This window comes from Rattus rattus, chromosome 14 (assembly GCF_011064425.1).
Source record: "Rattus rattus isolate New Zealand chromosome 14, Rrattus_CSIRO_v1, whole genome shotgun sequence".
Lineage (NCBI taxonomy): Eukaryota > Metazoa > Chordata > Mammalia > Rodentia > Muridae > Rattus > Rattus rattus.
Window position 1 is genome coordinate 29,253,003 of NC_046167.1, and position 16,289 is coordinate 29,269,291.

At 44.1% G+C, this 16,289-nt stretch overlaps 1 protein-coding gene across 3 annotated transcripts in view; it reads right to left on the reverse strand.

Moving 5' to 3' along the window:
* Window positions 1-3,288: 3,288 nt before the first annotated feature.
* The window catches only part of Epc1 (enhancer of polycomb homolog 1), a 90,391-nt gene continuing 77,390 nt past the window's right edge, over window positions 3,289-16,289 (reverse strand). For 2 of the 3 annotated variants that reach the window (XM_032885085.1, XM_032885084.1), the window contains exons 10-14: window positions 15,816-16,168; window positions 9,135-9,253; window positions 7,672-7,813; window positions 7,207-7,570; window positions 3,289-4,625 (exon numbers count right to left, since the gene is read on the reverse strand). In XM_032885085.1, the coding sequence (XP_032740976.1) occupies window positions 4,553-4,625; window positions 7,207-7,570; window positions 7,672-7,813; window positions 9,135-9,253; window positions 15,816-16,168 (1,051 nt within the window). In that variant the 3' untranslated portion in view covers window positions 3,289-4,552. Of the gene's footprint in view, window positions 4,626-7,206; window positions 7,571-7,671; window positions 7,814-8,985; window positions 9,055-9,134; window positions 9,254-15,815; window positions 16,169-16,289 lie in introns of all 3 variants that reach the window. The other variant, XM_032885086.1, reaches the window with a different exon arrangement.

Sequence of the window (16,289 nt, forward strand, 5' to 3'; positions counted from 1 at the left end):
TGGGGTAGGGGTGTGTGTGTGTGTGTGTGTGTGTGTGTGTGTGTGTGTTTTATAGGAGAAACTAGGCAGTGGGAGCTTTGAGACTAGAGAAGGTGATCAATGGAAAGACAGAGAATGCCAGCCAGCCAGTGGCATCTGAAAAAGAAATGAGACAGTCTGTCCTTAGCTCCCAAAAGCCTGGATTTCAACTCAGTGAAATAAGTGTATTCTGAATTCAGGACTTCTCCTGGGAGAGAGAAACATGTTTGCCTGGTATGCCCAACCTTTGACATCCTGACATAAAGTTGCCATTCACAAAGCTCATACACATGGTGCAACCAAGTTACCAAATTTTTTTTTACTGTTTTGTGTTGTGTTGTATTCATAGCTGTCCTTGGATGTGGTGGGCTGGACAATCCTGGAGCTATCAAACATGTAATGTTATTGTGACTGGGAACTAATAAATCATATGTGGTAAAAAATAAAGTCAGTATGCTGTAAAGTGCCTGTCACGAAAACATGAGTTTGACTCCCCGGCCCTTGCATAAAATCCGGTGTGGTGGCGTAAGATGTCTAATGCCAGAGGGGCAGAGACAGGATCCTGGAGTTCATAGCCTAGCCAATCCATTAATTTTTGGTTCAATGAGAAACCCTGTCTGCAAGTTGTTCTCTGATCTTCACACACATGGTATGGTATACACACTCAAACGTAGTAAATGATAAAATGATGATACTGGATAGATTAAATCCTGGCCTCCACATACATGTGCTCATTGCTACATACCTAACCTCACACACTGACACACCATACCCACCCCACACAAATGCACACACACCCACATATACACTCCCATACACATACCCACGGTCATGTACACATGACCGGCATGTAAACCCACACACAAAAGCAAGGAAACAAGCCTTCTGTAACACCAAAGTTCTGTGATGCTAGTGGTCCTACTCTTTTACAGAATTATCAATGTAGACCATTCTCCACTTTTTTGACTTTTGTATGTATTCAGAATATTCTGGAATTATCTGTTTTATTCAGTTGCGTAGTCTGTAATTTCAAAGGCTGTTTAACTTCCTTGAAAAATATTAAGTTGTGTCTTATTCTGATTTCAGGCTAGTAGCTTTAGTATGATTGTGCACTACTCAGCCTCACCTAGTCCGTCTGTCTTTCAATGCAGAGCCTACGAGGAGGTAAGCAGAGGCTGGGCTCTGCTTGCTCGACCCACCATCTACTGTAGCACATTTCTTAGTCTAATGGGCTGCTTGTCTATTCCTGTGATGCTGTCATTTTCAAGCTAAAATCAAAAACCAAAACCCAACCAACCAACCATACACCAAACCCATAATCCTTATAATTTAGAGTTCAAAAGAGAATTTTTTTTTTTTAAATCTGGGTAAAAAGATAGTGTTTGTAGGGTACCTGGGGGTTTTGTTCATGAATTGTACCAAAGCTTAGAGCTATAGTGACCTCTAAGGTTACCCTGGGAACCATGAGGATGGTTACCAAGGAAACCGTGTGCATGGTCTAACCACACACAGTTGTAGACAAACACTGCCATCTTTGGAGCCTGGCAGGTGTGACTTTAAGGCTGTCTGTCACACCTGTGCCCTTTTTTCACTTTCCCCAGGTCTTCTTGTTTAAGCTGTTTGTATCGTGTCCTTTATTTCATGGTACTGCAATACGGTAGCAAGAGCATGGGAAACAGTTTAGGGGTCCTCCAAACTACAGTACCCCTTTAAAAAAATACGTATATTCCTTTGCACATCTCCTGAATCCCTGTTGTGAGGCACCCGAAAAGATGCTGCAAGGACCACGACCGGCACAGCTACCTCCCAACCTCAGCCAGGCTCACTTCCTAGTTCTCCAGAGCATTTATGGATCTGCCTGCGGACAGAGCAAGCTTCGGAGGACACTGGCCTCGTCCGACCTGCAGTGTGCCCTTCGGAAGCGCTGATCCTGATCTGCGGTTTAAGTTTTCAGTCCTATTGACTACACACTGGGATGGAAAGACAAACCTCGTGCTCTCCCCTTGCAATGTGAGTGGGAATCAGTTCTTCACATTAGCTGTCTACTCCTTTGAGACAGATAAAACTAACTCAAGCTCACCTTGCTGTCAGCGCTGCATTACCCTCCTATCCCTTGCTCTGTAACCTCCTATCGCCAACCCCCGCCCCCCAATTCCCACACGCTTGCTTCTATCCCCTTCATCCTGACATGGGTATTTAATGAGTGATCTTAAACCACCCCAATTCCCCACACCCACTTCTCCCACAGTGCTTTCAACTGTCTGTGGTCGGCTGAACCTGCTCAGGTAAGACATTTTTTTGTCTGTACATCCATGTGGAGGTCAGAGAGCACCATCATGGTGTCCCTTAGAAGGGGCCCACCTTGGCTTTTCAGTCTCTCATTGCTTGCAGTGTTCAGAGCAGGCTAGGCTGGCTGACCAGTGAGCCCAGGGTCCGCACTACCATCTACCTTTCCTTCAGTCCTGCAATGACAAGCATGTCCCCACTTGGCTTTTACTGAGTTCTGGGAATTGAACTCTGGTCCTCACTGCTCCTTTGGAGCTTTCTTAACCCTTTCTTCTCATGTGCCTTACTAAACAGATGCATTAACTTTTTTCTTTTTTAGAAACAGGGTTTCTGTACATATCCTGGGCTGTCCTAGAACTCACTGTAGACCAGGCTGGCCTTCAACTCAGAGATCCACCTGCCTCTGCTGGGATTACTGCCACCAGGTCTGGCCTGTAAGCAACTTCTAATGGCCCTTCTAAACAGAGACAGAGCCAAATACTTCACACTACCCTGGGGTCACTGGGGTCATCTACTACTGGGAGTTGCCCCTGAAGACTAGTCTGGATACTGAGGCAGAGTGGGACTTTTCTGCTCCAAGTTCCGTTCTGTACAGAAAGTCAGAGTCCTCTGTGCCATACTCTGCTGTCGTCCCTATACTCCACTCCCTGGTCCCTGCGTCAATGCTCCTCTCTGCCTGACTGCTTCTGCTGCTCAAGTCTCTGACCCAGTCTGACTGGGAACATCCTTGGCTCTCTGCACTCGTTCACTGACGCTGACTTTCCCTTCCCATTAGTCATACTACATTTTACATCTCATTTACTCTCACCTCCATGAGATTATTAAACAAGAGAGGGATTTCTTTCACTGCTGTAGACAGACACATCAAAATAATCACTGAAAACATGAAGTTCTCCCTTCCCATTTCTAACCAAGCCCCTTACTCAAACAACAAAGTCACACAAAGTTCTGGGGTTGAAAACAAAAGGCAGAGACCACTGCATGTTAGTTTGTCAACATGTAATGCCCTGGGTTTATTTTGTGAGAATTCTATCACAATGTTTCCAGGTGGGATTAAAAACCTTAAGGATAACATATGTCTGCCATTGGACTGGGCATTCAGACTTCGGTACTAACAAAGCAGTAGTAGTCTGGTAAGTACCATTCTCTTCACAGAAGAGAGGTCAAATATTTCCAAAGGAAGGCACCCGATATTTGTGGTTCTGGCCTCGCAGCCTTCTGGAGAATCTTAAAAGGAAAAAGCTGGCTGGCTGTTTTACAAACTGGAATGACGATACACGGACAGCATTCTTCTCCCCTATATCCTTTCTGTAAGAACAAGTAAAGAATGAAGTCTTTAAACAATTCCACAATATAAAAGTACATCTTTTTGTGCTAAAAAAAGGGCAAGACAACATAAACTCCAGTTGTAAGGACTCCGTTTGTGTACTTGATTTAACACTTTTTGGTGTGGAAGGAAATGGGACGACTGGGCTGTTTGTAGGGCAGCAACATAACATTAGTGCTTTAAGTACCAGGGCTGCCCAAGCTTGCAGGCAGGCGGGGATGGGAGAATTCAAGAGACTTCATTTTTAGCTTGTTGCGCATCCTAATGCTAGTAGACCAGGAAGATCCCCATTGAACAGTACATTCCCCGTTTTAAAAAACTGATGCCTTTTTTTTTTTTGTAAAATTCTGTATGTATGTCACCATTTTTTTTTTCACATGATACACAGAAAACTCAAGGACCCAGAGGGAACCAAGTTATGTTATACCATTTACAAAATACCAAGGAGTCCACAGCTACCTAACACATTTACTACAGCACAGGAACCAATGAGGGTACAGTGTACAAAACCTGTAAACACGGCACAATAAATAGAGACAGCAGGTTCCGCACCATGCACATGATGTGATGACACCAGCTACACAATCTCACAGCTCACACTCTTGTTGCAGTTACCCCCCACCCCCCGCCCCCAAGTGCAAAGCATCACAAATGAACAGTTCTGTATTCAAGTAACATATATACAAGGGTATTACAAATATGCAGTACTGTACAGATAATTGCTGTATTCTTAATTTACAGATGTTGATTTTTTCCTATTAACAATAAGAAAAGAAAGGTTGAAGCACGAGAGGTGCGCAGTGCTGCCGAGTCCCCACAGCTGCCACGGAACCGCACACGCACTCCATCCTCCCTGCGTTCCAACGCTCTGATGCATAGCACCTGACCATGTCCCCAGGATGCAGTCCTGCTCCCAGGAAGCTACGTCACCTCCATTGCTACTGTGTTGTCTGCTATGTTGTTCAGTGCTGGCTTTTCTGATTCATGATTTTCCCTGTTGGGATAAAAGTTCCGTTAGTCAATGGTCATGTACGAGCCGAGCCAGTGAAGGCCGTCCTTCCTTTAAAAGCCTTAGTTATCTTTAACAGCAGGAAGAAAGGTCACTTATGGGGCAAGGGGACAAAGGATTAGGAATTTTCGTAATTATGAAAAACAGGCAAGCAGAAATCAAGTATATCAGGGGTCAACAGTCAACTCCATGCCAACTGCCAAAACACTGTCCAAGAACTCAAGTGACCCAAAGATACAGACACACTCAACACCGAAACGTCTCAGCTCTGACAGTTACATCTGCAGCTGCCTTCCACAGCCGACTTCCCTTCTTACGCTTATCTACTTACTTGGTACATAAGTGCATACACACGTGTGCTCACGAGAGTATCTCAGCTCAACTTTTGGGAGTCAGTTCTTTTCTTCCACCATATAAGTTCTGGGATCAAGCATAGCTTGATGGGTTTGGTGGCAAGGGCCTTTACCCATGGAGCCATCATGGTAGCCCTAAACCTTTATCATCGTTTTGGGATGTGTGTGAGTGTGTACACACGTATGCGTGCACATGGAGGCCACAAGTGGATGGCGAGTGTCACTTCTCTCCGTCTTCACCTTAGTTTCTGAGAGAAGCTGAAGGTCATGGAGTTGATCCCATCCTTTCCTGTAACCCCCACAATGGAGGGTCATGCACTCAACACGTGAAGCTTCTTTAAAAATGTGGATTATGAACTCAGCTGCTCCTGCGTGTACTGGCAAGCACTGAGTCGTTCTCTTTGGCCCTGAACTCTTTTTCGGCCTTTACACAATTACGTTGTGTAGTCAGAGGGCAAGCTGCAGGACTGCTTCTCTTCTTCCACCACACGGACACAATGGACCAACGCGGGCTGTCAGGCTTGACGGCAAGCGCCTCTGCCCACGGAGGAGCTCCTCCTCCCAACCCAAAGCTTTTCTTAACAATCACCCAGCACAGACACAAATATCTCCACAATTCTTAACAATCCAGCACAGACACAAATATCTCCACAATTCTTAACAATCACCCAGCACAGACACAAATATCTCCACAATTCTTAACAATCATCCAGCACAGACACAAATATCTCCACAATTCTTAACAATCACCCAGCACAGACACAAATATCTCCACAATTCTTAACAATCATCCAGCACAGACACAAATATCTCCACAATTCTTAACAATCATCCAGCACAGACACAAATATCTCCACAATTCTTAACAATCATCCAGCACAGACACAAATATCTCCACAATTCTTAACAATCATCCAGCACAGACACAAATATCTCCACAATTCTTAACAATCATCCAGCACAGACACAAATATCTCCAAAATTCACGTCGGGACTTTAAATCTAGGTCTCAATCAACATCACTAAGTGAGACAGACACTGGAACACTGGATAAAGACAGGGATATGAGAAGTCCCATCTGCTGTAAATGTCCCCATATTTGTCATGTTCTACAGCAATGGAAGTCATGATTGGTGATGTGGAAGAGGAGAACTAGTCCACTGATCAGCCATGATCAGACCAACAATGCGTTCCTGGTACTGAACAGATAAATGTAGACAGGGCCTGTGGGTGTGCAAAGTGAGCTCCTGCACAGCTGCTCTCCCGAACGCTCTCTGCTGAAGTCTCAGTGTTGGTCTAGCACAGCACTGGCCTTCTAGGCAGCAATGTTAACCGCTAAGCACCATCTTCTCCAATTTTTATTTCTGCTTTGCCCACTCAAACTTATGATACACATTCTCTTCACCCAATCAAGTGGGGTCTGATATTTTATAGAACACACAATTCGGTTTTAAAACAAGAGCGACTGTCAATACAATGAACTGGGCAACACACACTGATCTGAGACAAACCTAGAAGGGCTTCTGTCTATTACCTGCACTGTTTTAACACCCACATTCATGTTTTAAGCTTATTTCTTGCTAATCTGAATAATGCAGGTCTTTGTTTCTTTTCTCCTAGTACTTTGTAGCAATAGGATTTTAATTAGTTAAAAATTTAATTTTAATTTTATTTTAATAGTTATAGTTAAAATGGAACCTTGACAAAAACCTTAAACTCCTGAAATCAAGAAGGTCAGTGAGCAGAGAAAGCCACGGCTTATTAGATGTCAGCAGGCCTGCCAGCATTTCCACAATGAGTAGCGAGCAGACTGGCGAAGGAGGCTTTACCAAGTCTACCCCACAGTAAGCCACCGATGAGATCCATCAACAGCATAACAGCACCTAAAGAGACCTCCCTCCACCAAAGCCACACAAGAGTGATGACACTCGAGGCTACTGCTCAATTAGGGGAGGTCCGGGCCCCAGAAGCAACACTGACTGTCCCAGTGAGTGGACTGGCCTGGTCTCAAGACTGAATTCAACTAACACTGAATTATTATATCCGCTTGCTTAGTTCTTGAATAAGCGAAGGTTCATTCATGTATTCATATATATGTTTATATATATTCAATACACAAAAGGAAAAGAAGAGAAGACTTAGGTGGATAGCCACTTCAGGAGGCAAGTTAGGTGCTTACATTTCAGACATTTAATCTTCAAAGAACTACTCACCTTGGAACTGAATCTACAGAGGATGAGGAGGGGACCTTGGAAACTTGACAGTTTGCTGCAGCAGCCAGCTTTAAGGCAGATGGCGGAACAGCACTTAAAGTCCTAGGTATATGCCGTGCGTTTATTGGGGCGATAGAGTTGACAGTGGGGACAGATGAGGGGACAGTTAATCGGATGTTGTTCCCAAACAGAACCTGAGTTGTTGCAGAGTTGGCAGCAGTTACTTGGTGACTCAGTGCGCTGTGGGAACCCGAAGTCTGTGTAATATTTGAAGGCTGTAACAAGGTTGAACCTGCGGTCGAAGGACTCGTATGTACAAGCGCCGTTGGTGTAGTGCTGCTGAGGTGTAAGCCCTTGTATACTCCTAGGGAGAGGAAGCAAGCATGTAAACACTGCACTCTGCGGCTAAATCACAATGTGTACAAACATGTATGCATATGAATATAACTGGGTCTTTCTCCTCACCTGAGGCGGGAAGGACGCCATTCACCCCAATCCCAAGCACCACATCATCCTTCATCTTGAATCCCATCAGCTGTTCTGACGTCATTAAAGCAGAAGCAGCGAACTGTGCACTGGCAGAATCCAATGTCTTAGAAACAAAACCCTGAAAGGAAAACACAAAGGTCATCAGTGTAATTGTCTTGAAGTATCAGTCAGTACCACAGGTGACCAAAGTCGGTCGGCCTCACTACACAGAGTCACCACAGTCGGTAGCCTTACTATACAGAGTCACTAGGGTCCGTCAGCATCACTACACAGGTCACCAGAGTCAGTCAGCATCACTACACAGGTCACCAGAGTCGGTCAGCGCCACTACACAAGTCACCAGAGTCAGTCAGCATCACTACACAGGTCACCAGGGTCAGTCAGCGTCACTACACAGGTCACCAGGGTCAGTCAGCGTCACTACACAGGTCACCAGGGTCAGGCAGCATCACTACATAGGTCACCAGGGTCAGTCAGCATCACTACACAGGTCACCAGGGTCAGTCAGCATCACTACACAGGTCACCAGAGTCAGTCAGCGTCACTACACAGGTCACCAGGGTCAGTCAGCATCATTACACAGGTCACCAGAGTCAGTCAGCATCACTACACAGGTCACCAGAATCAGCTTCACAGCTCTAAAAGCAGCAAACCAATGAAATCTACTTCATTTTCATAGCTATAGTTAACTGTCTAACTTAAAGGTTTACACATTTTGATCTTCCTATGATAATACAGAATATATACAAAGCAATTACAAAAATAAGCCTATTAGTGCAGGATACAACAGCAGCAGAAAGTTTCAATTTTCTCAGGTAGTTCAGTCCTGGACAAATCCATTAAGGCAAATACGTAACTTCTTTCATTTCATTTCCAAACACCATTCTTCCTACCCACCCTCAGTGCTAATATCCACCCACTGTCCACCCAGAGGCACCTTTCAATAGTGAGACAACCATCCCTTCATTAAAAAAAGATCTGACATCATAACTTAAAAATGAAAAGGCCTCTCGCATTTTCAAAAATGAAATTTCCTTTAAGATGCTTGGAAGGACTCAGTTCTCAGCCGTTCAGCCCCAAGTCTATCTATACAGCAAGTATCTTTCCATACTTAAGAGCAGAACAGATGGTTTTGGGTTAATTCTGGAACTGGAACATCAGCTGCATGGGGCTTTACGATGAGGACAGTACATTACAGACCCGTCAGAATGAAGCAACTTTACACTTAGAGAGCTACGTTCTTAAGTTACTCTGTATAACAGCAGCAGAGGGAACGGCTTCCATACTCACCTGGAGTGTTCTTTCTAAGCCCTGTACATTCAGGCCAGAGCCACGTGTCTGCTGGTTAGATGCAAGGTTCTATGACAACCCTTGGTAATGAGAGATGAACTCTGGTGGGAAACAATGAGGGATAATCATAAGACACACAAGCCCCTCACCTGTGGAGCGGCGGTGGAGGAACTGCTATTTGCTTGCTGCTGCTGAGTTTGCGCAAGCTGCTGCTGCTGCATGAGTGCCAGTTGCTGCTGGTGCTGCTGGTACTGCTCGGCTGTAAATGCTGAACATAAAACAAGGAGACGGTTCACAAAGATGCAGACACCACAGACACCTTACAACACTACAAAAGTCCAGCATAAGAAAAAGGTGTTTTTGTGCAAAGTGGAGGCATTTGGATAGAAATGATGCTGCTAGAGATCATTCCAGACAGAAACCAGCATCTTCTGCCACATCTAACCAGAGTGGCTTCAACTTCAAGAAAAACCACTGCTTTTCTCAGCTGTGTGTGACACTGTGCTGGACAGCACAGAAAGTGCTTGGGCTCTCAGTCCACGAGCTTGGAGATGCCCTTTGCACTGCGCATGAGGAGAAACCTGGTAACCAGCATTCCGCTTCTATTTTGTCCAGATCGCCATGCCAAGGCTCGGGCCGTCCCAACAGCTGTGTACAAACACTAAAGTCTACATAGCTTCTTATTCCAGTCATTATAAAACTTTCCTCTACATAAAAAGTAAATCCAATAGTTTAATACTTAAACAGGAGAACTCATCTTTCAAGTTTAACAGGAAGAAAAGAAGTCCCAGGGTTAAGGTTAATGAACTTTCCCCACCCAGTTAACCCACCTGGACAAAATCCAGTCAATAAGAACGGAGTAATGCTGATTACTGTACAGAGTGAAGCCTGAGGACAGACACTGTGTTATGCTACTTATGTGTGTCTATGGAGAGCTCAGTTCTAAAAAAGACAAACAAAAAAATGTTCATTTATTACCCCCAAAAGTGTGTGCAACTTTAAAAAGGAAACCTGTTTCTTTATTCTTTTCCTTTGTCAATTTGAAAAGAAAGGGGGGAAGGGGAAGAAAAAAGAAAGCAATATCACAGCCACCTGACAGTGAAGGCTTCTTACAGAGACCTTTCCTGTCTGAGTAAAAGTTACTTAAAAAGCAAGCAAGCAAACAAACGAAAAAACCAAAACCCCCAAACAAACAAAACCAAAAAAACACAACTCAAAACAAACAAAAAAACCCAACCCCCCCAAACCCCAAGCAACCCCCCCCCCAAAAAAAACCCCACAACTCAAAACAACAGAGTTTAGCCATACCCGGTACCAGAGCACCTATTACCAACACTCCTTGTGCTTCAGCCCGCCGTTCTCAAACATGCCCACCTGACTGCCTAGAAGCGCTCTGCTAGTTGAAATGTCATCACCCCATCAAGTGTTCTGAATTTCACTTGTAACCTGGGAGGAACTTTACTAAGCTCCAGGGTCCCAGGTCTGCCTGGTACCACCAGACAGCAGCACTTCTACCACATACTGTATGTGCCCAGAAGACCGCTAGGCTATCGGCACCTTCACACGTTCTTGAACTGAACTAAGTTCATGGCCCACATGGGCAAAAAAAGTACTTCTCCCTGGGAAAATACTCCTACCGATTCTCTTACTTTTTGTGTTACAGTTCCATTTAATTGGTATCTAACTTGTAAGTCTTTCCTACCATTTGTAATCTAAAGATCTAATTCTGTGGGGAGACTTACTGGTATTAGGTAATTCATTTTTTTTTTTCTGGAAGGGTCAGGGCATTTCATACCTAGGAAAATGATGTTTCAGCCATTGCTGATGACCTCTCATGAGTGAAGGTAAACAGATGCTCATAGATAGCAATGTTATTTCCCTGCAAAATTTCTTTTGTAAGTATTTGGTGTATGTGTACTTCAGTTAAACATTTAGTGGTAAGTAAACTGGGACTCAACTGTGAATAGACTTTCAAATACTTCTGCCCTAGTTAAACTTTCCCTCAGTTTCTGCCAATCCCCCTTTTTAAAAAATAGATTTACTTATTTTATGGTTATGAGTACACTGTAGCTGTCCTCAGACACACCAGAAGAGGGCACCAGATCCCATTACAGATGGTTGTGAGCCACCATGTGGTTGCTGGGAATTGAACTCGGGACCTCTGGAAGAGCAGTCAGTGCTCTTAACCGCTGAGCCATGTCTACTTTTTAACATCTGTCTCTTGCCAGTGCAGGTGCAGAGATAAAGAAACAACACTTAACCCCCGAGCCAGTCAGCTCAGCATCTCATCACTGCGTTTTAGATGCTGCTGCTCTATCTAGAGTCTAGTTGTAACATCTGGTCTGGATGTTTCTGGTAAATGATCTGTAATTAAAACAGCAACAGAGGCTGGCAGTGAGAAATAAAAGCACAGCACAACAGCGTCCTCAGAAGAGCGTGCCACCTGCTGTGGTTCAGTATCTCCATGCCAATGTGACAGGACTCAATTTAGGTGGCTGCCAAGTCCTCTCAGCTCCTTCTCAGAAATAAAACTGCAATCTGTATGAAGGTAAGGTAGTACATGTGGATAATGAAACAGGAACTGGATTTTATATTCTTATTCTGTCATAGAGACTGCAGAAGCATTCAAGGTCCCTGATCCACTCTAACTCTAAGGTCCAACCAAATGTTTCATGAGATAAATGAAAGCAGCCATACTTTCTCAAATGTCTGCTAACGAACTGGGGCATCAAGGCAGGAGTCTTCAGCTATACATCTTCAGATAAAATGGAAGTCAAATTTAACTCTCAAACAGTGGGCAGAACCAACTAAAGCAAATCTAGAATCACAACTGCTTTGCAGAACCAAAAGAGCAGCGGTGGTCAACGAGACCATCACACCTGATGCCGTCCTGTAACCTCACACTGGACATGAGGCTGAGGGCCTGGGGAAAAACACGGAAGGTGAACAAGCACCACCAGTAGTGAGACTTCACGGTTAGAACAGAAAGGCAAGAGCGTTGAACTGGGGAAGGAAACGAGGCTATCTCTGGTGAACAGTTTGACTCGATCCCATGAGAAAACTGAGCTGCAGGAGGCTGCTTGTGGTAGTGTATAGATAAGCTCTCTGAGCAAGCTCGTTCCATGCAGAATAATTTGATCGATTCCATTTCCTCCCATCAGAAATAGATTATGATGAAACTACCAGGTTTTTAGGAGTCTCTAGCTAACTTTGGGTTAAGACTCTGTAAAGCAAACCAACTCCAAGAATGGGGAAATGCTGTCTTCCAGTACCTGGAATTGTCTAAGGCCCAATAGGCACACCCCTGACACTGCAGCAAGATACCTAAGTGGGAAGGGAGACACGAATCAGCAAGAAATGAACCATTTATATTTCATTAAAAACAAAACCCACAAACTTGTTTTAAAACAACTCTGAATCAGTATTTTCTAATTCTAAGAGGCTGACCCAAAAGGTAATGAAAACAAGAGCTGGGGATATGGCTCAGTGGTACAGCGCTTACCTAGGGTGCAGGAGACCCTAGATCGAATCCTCAGCCACTCAAAACCAAATAAAAAGCCCAAACAAAATAACTACGATGTGAAATGGTCTGGTTACTAAAGTAGGATCTCTGCAGTAGGGAACTGAAATCAAAAAGCTTCCCAGTCTCTATCAACCAACAAAAACCCAACTTGAAAACCAAGGTGTGTTGTAATTCAACTGACAGCAAGCCGTGTCACAGCTGAGTGCGCCTTGCTAGTGACATTTCACTATCACAGTGCTACTCTGGACGTGACGCTCCTGCAACATTTACATCCACCTGCTGAACTCACAGTGCACCACACACAAGGTGCCGTGTGTGTGGGGGGAGGCCACCTTCCTCAAAGACTCTGGATTTGAAAGTCCTTGAGGTAAGCTTAGGGTCCCATAGACTGACACAAGGAACAAGAACCACTGCACAAGACTGCAGGCCTGCCTTTCCATGCAAGATCAGGCCAAACACACGGATTCTGCCGGTAGAGCTTCTGTTGCTCAAACACAAAGAGGGCTGGAACAGACAGAGTTTAGAAAAACAACTTACAATGATGCTGATTTCAATTTCCCTGGACGCTAAGAGGCTTTTACTGTTGTAGGAGTTTTAGTCTTTCTGAATCATCTACACACTCATACATATATCCTTTCCCCTGTCTGTCTGTCTGTCTGTCTCTGTGTGCGTGTCTCTCTTGCTCTCTGAGAGAGACAGAGTGAGTGTGCATCAGGAGGACAAAGAACAACTTGTGGGAGTGGAGTCTTTCCTTCCACCTGAGGGTTCTGGGGACAGAACTGGGGCAGCAGGCTTGGTGGTTCATAGCCTTCACCTACTGAGTCACTGCTAGACCCTTGTCTAGCAATTTGATATCACTCCAATTTCAAATGCACAAAATAGATGGATGCTCAACCACTGACCAAACAGTAAGAAGGTGCTAGTACAGCTTGATAAAAGCCTAGAAAAGTATTGAAAACAGTCCAAATCATGCATTAACTGATGATCACTAAAAACAATGTATCCTATCCCGAAGCAGACCTAGCCCTAGAAATTCTAAACCCCTATCACCAAGTTTTCCCAAGAGCTCCCTCTGATACACAGAAGGGGATACAGCAGTCAAGACACGTCCTCGGAGGCTACCCAACACCCTATTCAGGACACGCTCCATGGGTGCACAGCTGTGAAATGGCCAATGAACAGCAAGCTGAAGGGACCCTGAGCTGTACAACTGCATACTCTTCAAAGAAATGAGTACACTCCTGGTATACACTTCAGTTGGAATTCTCTATTCAAAATGTGGATATAGCTCACTAAGAGCTACTTAGAAAAGAGCCTGGTGGGGCAGTGTATCACTTGTATCAATTTCAATATCTGAGTCAGTAATTGAATAATCAGAAGTGGTTAAATTTGAGGCCCTATATTTGGCCTACACTATGGGCCAAACTGACACCTATCCATCTGACGGGATGGCTGAATCAGCACGGCTAAGGTCTAGCCTGCAGATGCTTGCGGAGAGGATGTGGCTGAAACTCATGAGACCCTCAGCAGACCTAGAATAGCTGGATTGTCTTTTCTGTCTTCAGGGGCTGTTAGCAGAACTCACTTATGTTAAATTCACACATGACATAATTTAGAGAGCCTCATGACCTCATGAATATTCCCAAGCATGAAAACAGCATAACTCTACTGTAAGCTCTTATTTTCTAAGTATATGTGAAAATAAAGACAGCATTTAAAAAGGTCTGACTGTCAAAAAAAATGATGAGGAAGAAAAGTTACATAATTATGAGAGGCTTTTTTCAGCTACCTTTTGCTAATGTCTACCTTTTAATGATGTTTGAGAAACAAAACAGCAAAGTTTGCAACTGGCACTGACATGCTTCTGTAAGTCACGCCGGCATACCATGTTACGTAAACTGAAATGAAATCTGGAGGTCTGTCCTGGTCTATAGTGTTTCCACTTTAGGAGTGACAGGATGTGGTTGATAGAACATGGCTACTTTCTCCATAAAAATCTCAAAAAAACCCTCATATATCTCCAAAAATATTTGGGGGGAACCGATTAGGAGTCTCCACTTTTGAATTCCCCATACCCGTGCATAGCTAACTAAGGCTCCAATCAGCCAGCTCGTCAGCCTGGCTTTCAGGACAGAAAAACAGTAATAAAACTAGTGGAATTACAATCACTAAAGTCCCAGAAACTATAGATTTTTTGACAATTGATTTTCAAGTTTGGTCAGATCACAGAACTACTTTTTTTTGTAACTAACAAGTAAATTAGTTTATGGAGCATTTCCTCTGAAGATGTCAGCAAATTCTTATGCGTAGAAAACACTTTAATTGTAACCTAATTAGGTAATTAGGGAAACAATCCTCTTCTTAATCTGTATTAAAATCATCCTAAAAGAACTTTAATGAAATGATTTAAAAACATTTCAAGCGTAAGCTAGGCATGGTGGTACATGTATGTCTTTAGTCTCTGCACTCAGGAGGTCGAGCAGGCAGATCTCCACGAGTACAAGGCCAGCCTGGCCTACAAAGTGGCCAGGACAGTGAAACCCTGTTTCAGAATAATCACCAAAACAACTACCACCAACAAAAAACCTCAAAACTATCTCTTCACTTATTGTATGTATTGATGTGTACATGCACACAGGCCACAGCACACGCACCGAGGCCAGAAACAGACTGAAGGAGTGGGACCCTTCCCTTCTACTGTGTGGGTCTTGGGGACTGAGCTCAGGCTGTGAGGCTGAGCCATGTTGACAGTGAGCTTTTATAATTTATACAACTCAGATAATGTGGACTACTCAAGTGGTCTAAAAAAGAAAGTCACAGGACATTGCATTGTTCCCAGTGTTTTATTCACACTATACAACAAAGTAGGGATTATCTTTAAAATATCTACAAACTATTAGAAGTCAGCTTCTCTGGTATTTATTCTGAACGACTGCCAGTGTAAGTTTATGTCTAACTACTGACTAGTGGCCTCTAAATTTAAACAGATCAGAGTAGATGTTCAAGTACATACCAATAACAACCTGGGGTCCCTTTTATTTTATTACTTGAAAATTAATGAATCTTGTGGTTCATGGGCTACCTCAAGATAACAAGTTAAACATTAAATATATAGTGACAAACATACCACCTCTCTTTGGCTGTGGTTAAGGAAAGATGCACGTACACACAAACCCACACAGCAACAGCACTACTGAGCAGAACTCAAAGAAGTACGTGAGGACCTCACTACAGGAATAATATACCACATCCTCAACAAGATGGGAGACCCCACCCTTATAGCAATGGGTACCACAAAAGGACATACCACAGTGTGCCGAGCCACTGCTACTTCTGCTCTGTGTGGAGGCGCTGCACGTGTGGGCCCCAGGCTGCGCTGGTCCTGCTCGACTTATACTTCTGTGTAACTTTCTACTGGAGAGCTCACCACTGTCACTGTCAGGAAGGGATGGTGTCCGGGGCCTAAAGTGCCGCCATCTACATGATTTGATATCGACTAGTATCTGACTGAGGTCTTTAGAGGAAGGTCTGTCCGAGGTATTGGTTTCTGAGGTATTGGCAAACTGATTGACTGGAGAAGGTTGTGGTGAGGAAAGCATGTCCAGATCCAGGTGGTGAAACATACTGTCATAGTCTGAATGCGCTCTGTCCAGCAAGACCCTGCACAAGGAGCAGACACCAGAGATTACATCACAGACTTTCCTCTCTCTCCCGAACGCTTTCCCCCAAGCTGAGCAACAGTACACTGGACATTTAAAGTGAGCAAGTTCATCACTGCAGC